Source organism: Seriola aureovittata, chromosome 23, assembly GCF_021018895.1.
Source record: "Seriola aureovittata isolate HTS-2021-v1 ecotype China chromosome 23, ASM2101889v1, whole genome shotgun sequence".
In the NCBI taxonomy this organism is placed as follows: Eukaryota; Metazoa; Chordata; class Actinopteri; order Carangiformes; family Carangidae; genus Seriola; species Seriola aureovittata.
This window is the reverse complement of record NC_079386.1, coordinates 4,394,297-4,411,124: the sequence shown is the minus strand read 5'-3', so window position 1 is coordinate 4,411,124 and position 16,828 is coordinate 4,394,297. Positions and strand designations below refer to the sequence as shown.

General features: G+C 41.4%; 1 protein-coding gene across 2 annotated transcripts; it reads left to right on the top strand.

Annotated features, from left to right (window-relative positions):
* Positions 1–553: 553 nt before the first annotated feature.
* nectin4a (nectin cell adhesion molecule 4a) lies at positions 554–16,797 on the top strand. Of its 2 annotated transcripts, XM_056368368.1 has the most exons (12): positions 556–786; positions 913–1,161; positions 5,045–5,230; positions 5,754–5,921; positions 6,924–7,202; positions 7,768–7,885; positions 11,408–11,562; positions 11,670–11,829; positions 12,159–12,234; positions 12,576–12,638; positions 14,176–14,370; positions 14,523–16,797. In XM_056368368.1, the coding sequence occupies exons 2-12, from the start codon at positions 1,107–1,109 to the stop codon at positions 14,913–14,915; spliced, it is 1,848 nt and encodes a 615-aa protein (XP_056224343.1). In that variant the 5' UTR covers positions 556–786; positions 913–1,106; the 3' UTR covers positions 14,916–16,797. The 2 variants fall into 2 exon arrangements, with proteins under 2 accessions (XP_056224344.1, XP_056224343.1); XM_056368369.1 differs by having other exon boundaries at positions 554–1,161; positions 14,176–14,346.
* Positions 16,798–16,828: the final 31 nt, after the last annotated feature.

Here is a 16,828-nt window from a genome sequence, read left to right as displayed (position 1 = left end):
ACTGAATAACTGCTTGGTATTGTATTGTTAATAAAGTTAAAACAACAACAACAAAAAGGTTGGACAGTGAGTCCAGCTGGACCATATTGAGGGTGGCGACTACTTTGTTGTGACATCACAAAGTAACAGAGGTTCTGAAAGCTCGTTTTAAAGCTCAGTTTCTGAATCTGTATACCTGTCCATGGATTGAGCGCTTAGATATTTTCACAGTATTTGTTTAGCACCTAGACCTGCTTTATAATCAAAAAAATAGATCCACATGGGACCTTTAAATGTTTTGATTAAATAGTTGTATAGATTTGAGATTTAATGCTCCAAAACTGGGCAGATCGGTTTATTCCTGCTTATGTTCATATTCTATAACAGCACAATGGATGTCTGTGCTGCTCATCTCGTCTCATATTTCCGATTATCCCCTTTAAAATTAAAGGATTAATTTGTTTTTCTCCCATGGGAGGGGACACCTTTAGTTTTGGCATCGGTCCGTCTGACGCAGTTTAAACGGACTCTCCATGCCTGCTTTTCACCTGCCTCTCCTCTCTGCAGAGCAAGTAAAGACGAGAAAATAACTGTCATGTTGCCCTAACCAAACCGGAAAGGTGACTTTTAGCGCGTGTGTGCGCGCTGAGTGTTTGTGGTTAGGTGAGAGAGAGAGAGCGAGCGAGCGAGCGAGCGAGAGAGAGAGAGAGAGAGAGAGAGCTAGGAGAGAGAGAGAGAGACAGAGAGAGAGAGAGAGAGAGAGGCAGAGTGGTGGCGCGGGTAGGGCAAACAGGTGTATCCAAACAGGTAAAGCTGCGCCTTCTTTCTCTAAAGGACAAACATTATGGCGTGTGCTTAACAAACTGAGGATTTACATTTTTCATGAGGACTTGGTGAAGATTAATATAGATACTTTTTTTTTTTTTTGCCCAGAACGGGACTTTGGAGAGGATCTGGTCCCAGAAAAACACCCTCACCAAGGATGATCCGGCAGCAGGAGGCATGAGTCCGCCTCAGTGCTTCATGCATGCCTGTCATTTAGGATATTATTACCTGGACTGATGAGCTTTATCCCAGCGCTGAAATTGTCCCAACTTGTGCTCAGTTAACAGTAACTCCCGGGGAGAATGACATCTCTGCTGAACAGACTCTCCCTGTGTCTCTTTGTCCTCTGGATCTTTGGTAAGAGGACTTCACATGGAGTCTGTCCAAACCTTATTTTTTCCAAGGCTTATGTTTGTGTCTTTATGTTGTCTGCTGTCAGATATTACTTCTGCACTGTCCAGTAGGTCTGCTCATGATATCAGTACAACAGATGTTTGTCAGGAGCATTGGAAATTAGGCAAAACTAAGTAATGGAAATGTTCTATTGAAAGAAAACTCAATTGCTTATGAAAGCTGACCAATAACTGTCCCAATGTATCTCATGCATATTCAGAAGCTGTAAGTTCTGTACATGTTGGGCAGCTTTTCTCAAGAGCAGACTTAGCTGGAGCAGTGCGGTTAAAGAAAAACCCTTGTGGTGCTGTCTGATATTTCAGGAAAAACAGGTTGCTGTACAGACCCTCCTAGTGTGTATTTGTGTGTGTTGTTTAAACCTAAATATATGTGTCCATGTGATAAATGCTGTAGGTCTATGCATGTCAGCATCAGAAAGTCTGTCTACTGTACACAGTGTGCTGCACTGTATCAACCTAACTTAGCCTTATTAATTAGGTAAAGTCACAAATATATTTAGCAAAATACAAAAAAAGTACTTTCACAATGTCAGACAATGGTAGATACAAGTGTGGCATGAAATAAAACAATGTTTAATTCCATACATAAAAGCATAGGCTGAGGTGTTATTCCAGTAATGCAGCGCAGGCAGATTCCACTGAGTGACAAACACACTCATGTCATTGTGAGAAAAACACACACACCTGTCTGCAGAGTACACTCATCAGCTCTGATGGTAAATGCATGAATCACAACCTCACCGCTGACATATCTGAACAGATTCTCCCACATCACGTACTGAATCAACACCTGTAAGAGCTGCTCCCTCTCTCTCTCTCTCTCTCTCTCACTCACTCTCACACACACACACACACACGCACACACAACTTTCTACAACTTCTGGTGTCTGTGACAGAGGTTTTAATAACTTTTCCAGGGAAATCAGTTTGGATTAACAGGACTGATGGGACAGATGATGTAACACTCAGCTCTTGCAGTGTTATCGATAAATGCATAAGCAGCATGTTAGCGCTACAAAAGGAAACTACACTGTGAAGGAAAATTTTTTAAATTCAGCTATCTGACTTTCTATTTTTTAGTAGCCACACGAGCAGCAGCTCTATATGGGCGGCAGTGTTAGTCCAGTCTACTGGTTGGTTTTTCCACCACCTCGGTCCAGGATGCAGTGACATGCAATTTGACATTCATGATCCTCAGAGGATGAATCTTAACGACTCTGGTGATTGCCTGTCATTTGTGGTTTTGAGTGAAATGTCTAAATGGATTGCTGTGAAATTTGGTTCAGACATTCAGGTTCACCTCTGGGTGAATTGCAACTTTTGCGATTGCTTAATTTTCCATATATATTCCATATATTCCATCATCTGGTCAAAAAACACTTCGCTTTATGACTAAATACATGCAAAACTAACAGCATACAGCATTGTGCTACATATTAATAGTAGCATGCAAACAAACACTGAACTAAGATGGAAAACTTGAAATGTTTTTTTCATTGTGAGCATAGCTTAAGCATGATTGTGCCGCTCAGAGCTGCTAACATAGCTGATGTCCTCACTATGTCCAATACTTATGGTCAAATACCTTTAAAACTAACGACAATCCCATCAGCCTCAGCTTTTGCTAATGTTACCATGCTAATACACTAAACTTACATGGTAGCCTTATACCTTCTGAACTGTGTGCTGACGTTAGCATGTAGCTCAAATCACTGCTGTGCTTAAGTAGCCTAAAGTTTCTTTTTGACATCGATACTTCCGACTGAAAAGTACCTTGAACTGTACGTTGATACTTTCAAATACATGCAAATTCTACACGTAACAAGTCAAAACTAGATGTCGACAGTAGCGAAACTGAAATAGTAGACTACCGTGAGCAATCAGTGAGCGATCAGTAAAAACATGTTAGAACTATTGGCTGCAGCACAGTGACTATTTTGTTTGTAAGAGCAAACAGCAGAGCAGCGATCAGAGATAACGACTTTTTCCCTAAGAGGTCATCTTAGGGGCGACTGATAAAAAGACCAGCCTGATTGTGTTTCAGCTTAGACACACATGGCCTGTCATGTTGTGTATTGATATATCATTAGTGTTTGGGAGATATCCATTTACTGAAATTCATTTTCTTTCAGCTTCAATCTTCTGAAAGTAAATCAACCACCAGCAACACAAGCCCAAACCAAAAGCACCAATATGATAATATACTGTGATCACATTTGTTTCCATTAGCAGAACTTTCACAAAGCGTAATTCAATTTCATTTAAGCACCGTGCCGTGAGAAATATCCCTTGGAAACAAACAAACATGCAGGTTGCAGGGATCCACATGTGGTGGCTGTCACACATGTGACTGTGTGTGTGTTTGTGTGTGTTTGTGTGTGTGTGTGTGTGTGTTGTGTGTGTGTGTGTGTGTGTGTGTGTGTGTGTGACATTGCTCGAGGACAGGAGGAGATAAGGTGACACATTAGTTTGTCTACATCAGACAAATGTGATCTGTAAACAGACAGAGAGAACAAAAGAGATTCCTACAAGTGGGTACCTGGGTGATTGTGTTTTACAGTGTTGTTGTAATGTGAGACACACAATAGGCTACATAGACTTTATGATACAGTAAGTCCTGTGCTGTATGTTTCCTGGGGCCTCGTTGAATGTGTCGCTCTCTCCAGACACTGAGGTTAACTCTCTGTGAGTTTGCTTTTAAGCTTATCTCGAGCGACTAGTTAAGCGACATATCTTCACTTGTACTCACCTCTGTTAGACAACCTGTTTTCTCTCTCCTCCCCCCATTTCTGTCTGCGCTGGGTGGACTCTTTGACACCCATCTGCTCTCATCTTTTCCCTCAATTTCGACCACAGAAGGCTGAAGTTGTATTTTCATACACAACATCATGTATTCACCTGATTAATTCTGTAAACAATAAACATTTTTCCATCATGTGAGGCTCACACAAACTTTACTACTAAAACTTTGGTTCAGTCACAAACAATGAAAATATTACATTAAAGGAATAGTTCCACATTTTGGGAAGCTTATCTCTTGCTGACAGTTGATGGGTAGACTGATAACACCCGTATGTTGTGTGGTGAATATAAGAGATGGGAAACAGCTAGCCTTACTTCCTGCGCTTGGCCAAAAAGTATGTCACCACCATAACCTCACAAACACCACAACTTGGCCTTTTTTACACTTATATACAATACAGTCAGTGAGGTTTAGAAAAATGCTGATAGGAGGATTATATCTTAAGACGCAGCCAGGCGAGCTGGGTGTACGGGTGACCCTGTTAGCTGCTTTTCATAACCACAACTTCAAGCATACGTTATTCAAATGTAGCACTATTCATTATTAATGAATTGAAAACAAGCAACCAATGTGTTTACACTGAGAAACAATGACGGCTCCTGGTAATGTAGCATTAGTCATGTTTTTTGGGAAATTAACTTTTTGCTTACCCTCCACTGCCTCATGTTTTTAGCCATAGCAATAGACTTCTTTGAGGCTGTGATACATAATCATGGAGCATGAGCCAGAAGTAACTTCTTTTTAGCTAGTAGCTAATGGCTATAGTTTAAATAATAGCAAAGATAAATTAATAAGCTCAGACCACATTGTTCTATTCTATCTATGTATTATCTATTTATCTAGCGAATGAGATGATTTCCCATCTCCTACAGCTGTTGCAATAGGAAGTAACTACAGGTTTTTTCTGTCACAGGTCAAAGGTCATTGTTGGGCTCGGTGTCACTACACTGCAGAAAACCAATTAGCTGCACATGCTTTACGGCTGAGTAGATGGATTTACCTTCCTGTCCTTCTCCTCTTTCAGTTACAGTGATACATGGAGAGTTTATGGGGCTCCCTCCAAATGGTTCCCTACGTTCCTTGGCAGAAGAGGAGACCGTGTTGCCCTGCCGCTACCAGCCAAGTGAGAGCGGTGTGGTGGTGGTGCAGGTCACGTGGTATAAGGAGACAGAGCAGATCATCACCGCACACCACATTAACGGACAGACAGGTCAGTTGGCGCAGTGGTTCCAGTGGCGTTCTCGAGTTTCGCTTTATATTCTCAGCTGCGTACTAAAAGAGTAACTTCCTCCTTTCTTCACTCGCTTCTATATCAGAGCACTCACTCCTATATGCTAATCCAGTGAGGCTTTTTTTATATAGCTTTAAGACGAGCGCTCACACCTATTTAAAAAGAACAGCGGACTGTCAAAAATTGCCACTTTATTTTTGGTCTATTGTAATATGTTATGATTTAGTAAGTGAAGCTTACATCCATTGTGAGCGTGCGTCATGTGGGATAAGACTGTGAGCTAAATGCCCGGAATGTAAATGTAATTTCAAGCATGAGTTCAGGCATGGTGTATGGAGGTGACAAAAGGGACCCTGAGGTGCCTTTTGAACTTACTGGACTTAATCTTTTGTGTCACATCCATCCTCACACTCTCCTTTAACTCTGTCGCTCCTCATCTCTCTCCCATGTCTTATTCTCTCCCTCTCTCTCTCTCTCTCTCTCTCTCTCTCTCCGTCTGCAGCATTCGGGACGTGGTCTCGACGTGTGCGCTTTAGAAGCAGCGAACCCACAGTGGACTCGTCTCTGGTTATCATGAGCACGGACATCTCTGATGAGGGGAAGTATATCTGCCGCATCAGCACCTTCCCCTCTGGCAACTTTGACAGTGAGATGTCGCTCATCGTATGGAGTGAGTCTCTCCCTAATGCCTCTGCCGTACAGTGTTATCACAGGAGCGGTAATATGTTGTACAAGGATGAAGACTGATGCTAATCCCAAAGGTCACTCCTGTCACAAAGGGAAGTGATATAACTGTCAGTGGGCTGGTTGTTACCGTTCAAAGTTTCACAATTTAAGTTGTGTATACTAAAGCATGATGACTTTTAATACATGACTAATAATGAAATGTCACATAATAATAACATACTTACTCATCGCCTTATGTGTCAATAGTTTTTCACACAATAAATTCACTCACTCCCTATAAGGCAATAAGCACTCGCACAGGAAGCAATATTTCCTGATAATATTTTTTTAAGTTTTCAACCTATTTAGCTTTTTAGAGACTTGTCTTACTATATTTTTTTTTAACCTTTTTACATTATTATCCCACTCCAACAATTATAACCCTTATATTAATTTTCCATTTATTAGTTATTCTATTTTTATCTCTTATTCAAACTAGACTATGTAGCAGGCCAGCATAAAAACATATTCAAAACTGAGGGTTTGCTCGTATGCAAAGAGCAAACTGTGAAGGTTATAAATGACACCGGTTTAGAAAAAAAGTAGTAACTAAAATCATTATTATTGATAATTTACACACAACACACACAACACACCTTTGTCTGCTTCATCAGGTTTGTGTGGGTGGTTTGATGACATCACAGCAAGTGACCCCAAAAATGTTATCAGATTCTGATTCAAGTGTTTCTAAATTGACATTGGTGCATGACATTAGTGACATCACCTTTCCCCAACTGAACCCCGCCCACTTGAAATCAGTGGAGAAAAAAAAACAAATGTGAAATAACCACAACAGTTCAAACTCTGTGAGAAAACTGTGTTCACAAGTGACCCATAGCTCACACTAAGAAGATAATGGAGAAAGTACGTGTACAGGACCTTTAAAGATCTCGTTAAGTCTATGTGTGCACTCATCAGTAATTCACTCTAACCAACCTCCCTCCAGCCGTTCCCATCTCCTCCATCGACCCTGTGATTCTGGTGGAGGGACAGTCCTACCGACAGGCCGCTTCCTGCCGCTCCATAGGCCGCCCGCCCCCCCGCCTCACCTGGGACACCGACCTGAACGGCCAGTTCACCGGCCGCTCCTCCGACAATGGGGCTGTCTCCACGCAGTACTCCCTGCACCCCCTGAGGAGCATGAACGGCAAGAAGCTGGACTGTCTGGTGTGGCATGAGACATCGTCCACCCCCCGCAGGCTCAGCAACCGCCTGGTCGTGCACTGTGAGTATACATTGGATCTTACACGGAGGTGGTGTTACGCGACAGAAAACACACACTTGGGCAAAGAGATCGTCAAATTCAAAACATGCAAAGAACAAGAATACAACTGGGGAAAAAAAACTGTCTCAACATTTGTAACAGAGTCGCAGCTTCACTTCCTTTTTTTTCTTTATCACTGTGAACATCACTTCAAAGTAAGAAGAGACTCAGTAAGAACTTGATCACTTACACTACACATTCCTCTCTGTATTACTCATTTTGACTGCCCATATTAAATTCCCTTTCACTGAAATTGTCACTGTGGAACTGAAAAACGTACTTTTCTTAATTTCTCTTCTTTTCTGAAATCAACCAAAGATCACTCTGGGATTACAGGATATTGTCAGAGTACTGTGGGTCTTTGTTATTATACTGTTGGTTTATTGCATTCATTGGAAGTTGTCCCTCATAAGTGCATCAGCTTGGATATTCAGCCTTAGCATGAAATGATAATGATAATGCCTCCTTTTTTCTCTCACTCGCCTCGATTGCTCTAAGCACATACATTTTTTCTTCTCCCTCCCAGTCCCTCCACATGCAGAGGTGTCTGGCTACAATGAAGACTGGTCCGTTGGTATGGAGAACGCTGCCCTGAGGTGTCTGAGCGGAGGAAACCCCAAACCACAGAGTTTCACCTGGATCAGGTACAGTAGGACTCGCCTCCCTCGCTGGCTGTCTGGTACTCGTGTGACTAACTGTCTGATGTGTCTGGTCACTGTTATTTTTCTCGTAACTCCCAGAGTGTTTATGGTAATTACTTTGAATGATTCCACCAGGGAAAAGTTTTAATGGGATGTTCAGTGGGGTTATCTCAGGTCATCCTCAGGGACCAAAAAATGACAAATTACAGTTAGTTTTACTTTTAGTAGATTGTCTGTAACAAACATTTGGTTATTTTTTCCACTTTTATTTTTCTTTAATGTAACAGTGACAGTATCAATTTAAAGAGACAAGTTTGACAGTTTCATACGAATCCACTTTGAGAAGAATTTCAAAACTTATAATTATGACATTAAGCTTAGTGAGTTCAGATCCTGATGAAACAACTGACCTGTTAATGGTTAAGGCCATCACTCATGATCTATATGTTTCCTGTTCTCTCCAAATTCCAACTAAAGGCTGAAACCAACACGCTCAGCTTGTCTGTGGTTTCCAGACACAGACACAGACCCAGTCTTTTCTGCTGAACATGTAAAATGTTCAACTCATCATAAATATATGCTACATCTAAACAACAGCTGGGAACTGTAGTTTTTAGCAAATATCAATCCAACAAGGATAAATAGTGCATTGTTTGGGGGCTATTTTCATTTATTTGAAGTTCTCAAGTGATAGATAGATAGATAGATAGATAGATAGATAGATAGATAGATAGATAGATAGATAGATAGATAGATAGATAGATAGATAGATAGACAACATTCTGTCCTGCCAGTATGTTGTGGAGAGGGTGGATGGTATTGTCCATGGATGGCCTCCATCTTACATTGCATGCGTGTCTCCACTTAACAGTTAATTCAGCATTACCTCAGCTAATAAATTCTTCCAACAAAGTATTAGTTACTTGTAAGTGTAGCTTGGTCACTAATACACTTGACTGAAACAACCTTTCACAGTGTAGTGGGGGAGGATCTCCACCCTTTCCACATGACTTAACCAAACAAGCCCTGGCATTGCCACCTCCTGATTCTGCTGCCTCAGTGGAAACTGACAGATTCAAACGTTGCGTGTCATTTAAAAATCAGTGGCTTTAAACCTCCGACAAAAGGTTTCGCTCAGATGCCCGACTTCTGCTTGAGTCACCAGGTGTCGTCTTTAAGGCCATTTCCTCTTGGTGCATGAAAATATTCTCAGGGTGTGGCGGAGAGTTCGGCCAGAAAAATGTGAGACACAAAAAAAGCGTCTGGGAGAGAAAGGGCTCTCATCGGGTTATGAGAGGTGACAGTTAGACCCCCAAGGGAGAAATTCCTAACACAAAGATGGGGTACGGGTCCTTAAAAATGTAAAGGAAAAATAAGTTTGGTGAGGTTTCTCCTCATCTGACTTGTTTTTGCCATATGATGATGTACGTATTACCTGTTAGTCATAGGAACACACCTTGGGAAAAGAGGCTCTGTGAGTAAGGCTCACCAGACACACACCATGCATACAGGCTTACACACTCATGAATGAGCATGTATACACACACACACACACAAAACCAAGTCAGCACCCAAAATCTCTAGTTACAGTCAACCTCTCCTTACTCGTGCACACACACACACACACACACACACACACACGGATACAGCAGTCGACAAACCTGTTGGATTTGTCAATAAAAGGCGGCAGGTGAAGTAATAGCTGGTGTCAAAGTGTCATGTTGCGGCTTGTGCCAAAAGCAGACAGATGAGACGGTTTCACACGAAGGAGGGAGGATGAGGGGGATGAGAAAAAAAAGGGAAAGGGAAATAATGAGAGAGAGTGAACTAAATGGGGGAGTGGGGGTGGGGCAGGAGGACGGGTAAAGGGGGTCGGGGTGAGCCAAGAGGAGGAAGAGGAAGCAGAACGTGTGGATTGGTGCGAGATGTTATCTCGATGGTGTGCGTGTACTGCATATGTGAAAATAGACAGTTCCTCTTTCCTGCGAGAGATAGGGGCTCACTGAAACACAGCGCGCTCAAAGCTGGAGTCAGCACTTTGATTAGAAAACTCAGGTTCGTTTCGGAGCGTGCTGCTGTAGTGGCGGAAAAAACAAACCAGGTATTTCTGGTTGAAAATGCAACAGGCAGACATCAATTTCAAGTCCGTTCAAGGTGATTAGATCAAAACAACAACACTGAGGCAACACCCTGGACGGTGTTGTTCATCAAAATTTCTTGAGTCACGCTGCTAGGAAATACAGTATATGGTTTCCAAACAACCGTGTTAGTGTAACACAGAACTGAGAAGCTCATTATAAAAAGAGGCATCTTAATAGAAATAAATGTCAGTTTTGCTTCTCTTGATTCAATTACAATTCAAAGGTGCCTAATGGTTATTGGCATGACAGTGTGAGGAAAAAAACAATATTGCCAAAGTATCAAAATATAATTTCCAAAAATACTAAATACAAAATGCAACAAACAAAACCAAGATCGATTCATATCTATACATTAATTATATATACAGTACATTATTTGTGTGTGTGTGTGTGTGTGTGTGTATGTAGGTCGCTCACCGTTCCTCAAGTTGTGGCATGTTGAACTCGTACTAGCTGTCCTTTAGTTTGGGATTGCAGGACTGAATTCGTCAAAGTAAATTTTCATTATTTCAGGGAATGACTACATTCTGTTTTTCTCTCTCACTGATTAAAGGGTGAGGTGTCATATGTTTAGGTTGAAATGAAAAGCAGAAATGGATGTTAGTTATGATCAGTTATTTTTTGAAGGGAGGGTTGAGATTTGATTATAATCTCTCCACCATCTTCTGACATTTTTCTCTGACACCTTAACATGAAGCAAATTGACATCGAAGTTCCAAGTAAAGTGTGTCAAAGGCAAACCGCCAACATGTAAGTGTCAAAAACTGCAGTTCCTCTAATGGCCACTTCAGGCTGGTTCCAAAAGTGAGTCAATCCCCATAGGCTCCCATGTTAAAATGTCCAACTTTGTTGTTACAGTCTAATACAAAAAAAAGGTTTTAATGTCTAAAGCTAATGACAACTGTACAGGGGACTGGAATTTTGTATAACTCACCTGATTAGATTTTATTAAGACTTAAAGGTTGGCATAACTGTGGGCGTGTTGCCTTGAGTGACAGGTGACTGGTATGCTTGCAACAAAGTTTTAACTCCCCACACGCCGTACCTCTTTGACCATTTTTGGATTAGTTAGGTCAAGTCAGACACTGCCAAGATGGCAACAGCTAGCAGGCCACTCTGAGAAAACTGATGTTACAGAGGCTACGGCCAATCGTATACATAATACATAATATAAAGCAACAGTGGCAGCTCTTGGTTGAAAATAAGACAAAAAGTTTAGCTAAATATATTCAGTAAACAGGATGCATTGTTTTGTTAAGTTTCCCACGATCGCTGATTCCACCTCTGCTGTGCGATGAGGTCACGAACAACAACCCAGGACGTCCATGTGTTGATCTAAATGCTCCGTAATGTAACTTTGTCTTGAATCTTATTGTGTTTGCAGAAAAGGTGGACAGCTGCCAGAAGGTGTGATCGCCCACCCTAACGGAACACTAGCTTTCAGGCGACCCCTCAACTCAACAGATAAAGGCATCTACGGGTGTGAGGCGAAGAACGAAGTGGGAGTAGGGAAGGCGGAGGTGGAGATTGTCGTGACAGGTAGGTGACAGCGCTGTGGACATGACAGATTGAGACTCGTCATAATAATAACACACAGGTATATACATCCATCTCATCCTGCATATGTTCCTACTCACTCTCTGCAGACTCTTTGGGGGACCACGACGCGCCCGAAAACATGCTGATGCTCGTCGTGTTGGTCGTGTCTGTCGGGCTGCTGATCTTGATGCTCGTCATCGTCGTCACGGTCACGTGCCACCACAAGCGCAAGAACCTGAAGCTGGAGAAGGAGCTGACTGAGAGGAAGTATGTGGATATAACACCATGTTTAATTAAGATGAGATAAGATGAGATCAAACTTTTAATAGTCTCCGTAGGGCAGAGCGAGGCAAAGAGGATGGAGCGAATTGGGGCTTATTAAGCCTATTACAACTGACAGCTACAACAGCAGCGTGTTAAGTAGAATTAGAGGAGTGAGAAGTGTGATATTCAGCTGATAAATGACTGTGTAGGCGAGATGTGCAAAGTAACAACAAGGAAATGGAAACAAATGAAAGAAAGTATGTACATTATGGGATTCACTTCAATCATTTAAACATCTTTTTGCTTTTTTCTCTCCGTCTTGTTTCTCACAGGGAGGAAATAACAACTCTCTCCAGGCAAGCTTCTTTCAGGAGAATGAACTCTGTCAGCACAGATACCAGAGGAGCGGTACTATTACTGAATTATTATTTTCACTCTGCAGCATCGTCTTGTGCTTTCTCTTATTTCTGCACGACCTGATTCAGGCTGTGAGACTCTGATCAAAATCAGTAGAGTGTTTCACACGATTATTTATTCAAAGATTCCTCAGAAATCCTCCAGATTTCACTGTGATGAATACTTAATTCTGTGCTCTATGAACATGGCTGTCAGCCAGTTGTGGAAATGAGTGAGTGGGTTCGGACTCTTTGAAAGGGGATGATGTTTTATGCACAAACTTTTTTTTTTTTTTTTTGAGTTATCTTGAGTCCTCACAGCTAAGTCCTTCCTTCTGTTTCTTTGACTTGCAGACAGAGGAAAACATCCCTCTGAGGGTGGAGGGAACCCTGAGGACCAGCCTGTCTTCCCTCGGGGTCAGTCTAAGTATCTATCTAACTCTGCATGCAGGGCCGGGGGCCGGGGGCCGAGGGACTGGGGCTTTACTGTCAGAATCTGAATGTAGTGCATCTCAGATATTGATAATAGTAATGCAATGTAATGCTGAAGATCTCTGGGTGATATTTATCCTCTTTCCCCTTGGAGCTTTTAATCCTCTCTATAGTCTCTAATGGTGCTAATGGTGTCATGTATTAATGCTGACCACGATGTTATTCCAGTTTTATATGCTCACAGCAATTGTTAGCCTTTTATATCCATATTTATACATTTGCATAAACATTTTGAATTTAAACAACTCTTATTGTAGCATTGTTTTACCAGGAGTCTAGAAATTTGGGACTCAGAAAAGAATCTTACATACTCTATTTACAATATTACAGATTCATAATTTCCTAATAATTTTCTTCTGAGGTGTCCTGATAATGAACTATGTAATTTGGTATTAAATATAAGAAATATAGGCTTCATTTAAACCCAAGTAAATATTCACTCATTGTTGGTTTATTATTAAAAACCTGATTTACAGCAGTTATACTAGGTAAAAATGTGTATATATATTTTTTTCATGATTAACAATTTATTGTTTTCACAATATGCAAAACTTTTGCAAATATTTCAATCATAAATGACATGGAGCATTGAAATAGAATAAGCAGGAAACCATAATGAATACAATGATGACCAAATAAAAAATAAACAAAAGATAAGGATAACATACTGAGATGAGGGTAAAAATGAAAAGCCAACATGACTGTGATGCACAGAATGGATCAAAGTTTACAGGATTGCTTGTCAGCTGGTATTCCAGCCAAATGTATTTTATGTAATTGTTTACAGTTAGTTTTATGAGCTGGAAACGCCATTAAACGCCTGATATATAAGAATGGTACTGCCCCTATTTCAAGTGAATTTTCATTCAACAGAGATAATATTCTTAACAAAGGATTTAAATCTCTAGTATCAAGCCAGTTATCAGTTTCAGAAACTGCTTTAAATAAATAGCACTCTATCACTAAAGACACGAAATTTTAAAGGTTCCATGTAAAGGTAGATGTCCATGTCTTCTATGATTATAAAACAGGTCTAGCTTCTATATTAATACTGTGGAAGTATCAAAGCTCTCAGTCCACAGAGAAATGCACACAGCCTGCAGACACTGAGCCTTAAAACCAGCCGTCAGGACTTCTGTAACTTTGTGATGTCACAACAAAGCTGTCACCGCTCTCAGCCATGCCCCCAGCATGACCCCCCTGAACCCACCATCCAACATTGCAGGATTTGGTTTTTGTGTTTTACCTTAAATCTGCCATATATTTACTCAACCACTCAGAAAACAGAAGAGAGGCTCAGAGCTTCCTCTCTTCTGATTGGCTAACCGACCTGTGGTCACTAGAGCTCCAGAGAGAAGCCTGAGAGAGGAGATGTAAAACTACACTGAGATGGTTTTTACACAAGATGGGCACATGACAATCGGACCAACCAATTTATCCGTCTCCTGTTCTGCACTGACAGGAGCAGACTCACTGCCGTGACAGCCGATCTACTATCTCAGGTGGGCGTGGAGGAGGAGGAGGGGGAGCTTTTGACTACCTGGGAAGACCAGTCCTGCACAACAACTCGAGGAGGGGGAGAGAAAGGCTTCTGGATAGAGATGAGGATACCCGACTGAGAGTAGAAACATATGTGAGAAACAGCACTATGTCTTTAGTAAGTGTGTCTCTGTGCGTGTGCATTTCTGGGCATGTCAATACGTGATTTCACCCAATTGTGGAATGCATCTCACCCAGCTTATTAACCTCTGCATATTCAGCTGATGATGATGAAATTACTAAGTGTGTGTCCGCTCTTTGTCTTTGCAGCAGGAAACCCGTTTCCACCCTCCTCTCACGCCATCGTCTTTCCCCATGGTGCAGTCCACTGAGGTTGTGAGACAGCTAAACGGCAGCGCCTCTATCCCGACAGACGGGGGCTCGCGGCCAGGAAGCGTCGCCAAAAATCACCAGCACCCTCCCATGAGCTGCAACTACCCACCAGTGACAGACGATGAGGATGAAGTGGATGAAGGTTTGGGGGGTCCTGCCAGCCAGGAGCATCCCGATGACCAATACAGCGAGACCAACAGCTCCCAGGTGTCCGAGGCTCACAGTACACGCTATCAGCAGACTAATGGCACGCTGAGGCCCAAACCCCGACCGAGCCCGACTATGATCAGCCCCCACGCCTCCCTGATCCACAAGGCTCAGATAGTTTAGCAGGAAACATGACACGTGAAACCGCAGAACTGACTAGATCTGGTCCTGGAGGTGGTTAAAACCCAGAAAACCAGTTTGTGGTTCCTTATGAAAAATCTGCACCTTGACTACAATGATCTTTATTGTGTGGGAACACGGTGCAAGACAACAAAGTCCTTCAGGAAAAAAAATCTACATCTGCTGCACATTTCTGGATTTCTGATCAGCAGTGTGTTTTGTTTACTGGCACAGTCAAAGACAAGGTCGCAATATTTCCAGCGCAGCTACTACAGCTTTGATCGCACACAATATTCCTCGCTCATCTTTCACAAATACACTATCTGCCGCTCTAACAAGCTGTAACTAACAGGTCAATGCCACTGACATACCTTCTGTGCGGGATGTCGCAAACACTCAAGGGCACATACAGTATGAAATCAGGAAATGCAGGTGATGGCTGTGGGAAAGTTGGTACATCAGAGAAGTAGATTGCAACACCTCAGTGCTGAGGGTGGATACTTTTTTTTTCTTTTGCTTCAGTGGTATTCAGAACCTGCGCCTGTGTTGAATTCTCTTACACAACACGGCTCGGGATCTGATCTAAACCATGGGGCTGTTGCTGTCTTGCCACACCTGCACCATGCATACCTCCATATTGTCTTACTGTTCTTGTGCCTCTGCCTTAAGCACCAAGACAGTTGGGATCGGATAAAGACTTCATATGACCAAAACATACCTAATGTGTCCTCTGTAGTGATTTGTAAATCTGCACAAATTATTTTTTTCTAAACTTTTTGAAATTATTTTTTTTAACACTTAAATTCAAGTAAGTAAATGAACATATCAACACATTCAATATATCTACCCTCTTGTTCCCGCATGTCCCCCATTCCTCACCACCCTCAGATCTGCACCTGTATTCACACATACACCTAAAGTAGATAAATAATGAATATATCCTGCTGCTGTGTTGCAAGAATAAAAACTGAAACACTGTTTTACATGTTAAATATGTACATACGCTCAAACATGTAGCTTCATGAAAGCTGGAAAAGCCAAATATTTGTAAAATACATTCTAGTGACTGTTTTTTTAAATATTATACATCACTGTATTGCTTGTAATGGCTTCTTGTATAATCTGTACTCACTGGAGACCATGGAAACAACATACTCAGTAAGCCATTACAACTGTGGACAGACCCTATCTGTACCTTGTAAAGTTTCTTCTTCGACATCCAATGATGACAGGACGACGCCTCTCCAGGACTGATTTGTCATTAACTCTAACAGTTACAGTTTTGGTACTGGTACTGGTACTGTTACAGTTTTATTTTTTTTGTGTTTATGTGTTCTGTATATTACTGGGTTCTGTTACAGCCCTGATACGGGAATTAATGTGCCAAAGGGATAATATAATAATAATAACAACAACAACAACAATAATAATAATAATAATAATAATAATAATAATAATAATTGCTTTTTTGGCAAATATGAAGTATTATTTTATTACACATTGGTATTGTGTTTCTATAAATACAGCTTTATCCTAGATGAATGTCGGAAGTTTGAAATGTCAGGTTAAAAGTCTGCTGTGGCGAAAGCTATGTGCCATATTATCTGCAGGTAAGAGCAGCAGACAAATGGTATTATGTTCAATGCAGACTGTATTTGTTGCAGACAGTGCCCCCTGATGTGTACTGCTGGAAAGTGCAGGGACTTGAATGAGCCTACAAACTGCAAAACTACTGAACTATGAAAGACTCTGCATTCCACTGTGACTTTGGAAAATGATCTTCCCGGTGACATGCCTGGATTTTCATTTATTTTGAGGGCTACGTATTGGTATCAGCTTGTATTGATTGGTTTGAAATAAATGTGCATGTTCTTTTTTAAAAGTACACTGAAACTTATATGCTAACACAGGCTTTT